The 715-nt window shown below is 39.0% G+C and overlaps 1 protein-coding gene across 1 annotated transcript in view; it reads right to left on the reverse strand.

The window, feature by feature from the left end:
• The window catches only part of LOC111830466 (uncharacterized protein At3g43530-like), a 2,042-nt gene extending 1,340 nt beyond the window's left edge, over positions 1 to 702 (reverse strand). Inside the window, exons 1-2 of the mRNA XM_023782353.1 lie at positions 292 to 702; positions 40 to 207 (exon numbers count right to left, since the gene is read on the reverse strand). Of these exons, the coding sequence (XP_023638121.1) occupies positions 40 to 207; positions 292 to 702 (579 nt within the window). The remainder of the gene's footprint in view (positions 1 to 39; positions 208 to 291) is intronic.
• Positions 703 to 715: the final 13 nt, after the last annotated feature.

Genomic DNA, 715 nt, shown 5'->3' on the forward strand with positions numbered 1-715 from the left:
CAAAAATAAATGAATAGGATAAGTATGGGACTTGCTAACCTTAGTTGTACCAAGTTTGTCATAAATTTCCTTCAATGTAAACCCTTTCAGTTTACTTGCTTTAAATTTCATCTTGCACATCCGAGGACAATGACGACGTGCATGTGCATTACTAACATCTTCTCGGCAATATTCCTTAAGAACAGGAATTGCCTCAAAAGCAAGAACCTACACACCACACAAAATCGTGGACTTAAAACTCAATTATACCAAGTTATACTAAGTTGTACATTTTCATAATTCAGTAATTACCTCCAACGGAATGACGAAATTAGGAAAGACCCATTGGTTTGTGCTCAAAACTCCACCAAAGTAGTTCATACAATGAAAGATGTCCTTCATGTTCTCATCAAAAGCCAAACGACCCCAAGGGAACGTTTTACACATGTCCAAATCATCAATAGCCCTAAGAAAGAATGGCTCTACGGATGGTGCTTTTTTCCCTGCCTTCTTCTTCCCTATGATCACACTACACAAGAAGTAGAGGACCGCCATCTTCACTCGATCTGGAGAAGCTCTCTTCATCGATAAAAGTTTTGCTTGGACATCATCATATCTTATTGTTGTGCCAACACCAAAATGCTTACCAACAAACTCATTACTGCCCAGAGTTTCCATGTTCCGGGGATACTCATGGCAGTATAAGCCAGAAATCAGTGCCATTTCTTTAAGAGAA

Source organism: Capsella rubella, unplaced genomic scaffold (assembly GCF_000375325.1).
Source record: "Capsella rubella cultivar Monte Gargano unplaced genomic scaffold, Caprub1_0 scaffold_155, whole genome shotgun sequence".
NCBI lineage: Eukaryota > Viridiplantae > Streptophyta > Magnoliopsida > Brassicales > Brassicaceae > Capsella > Capsella rubella.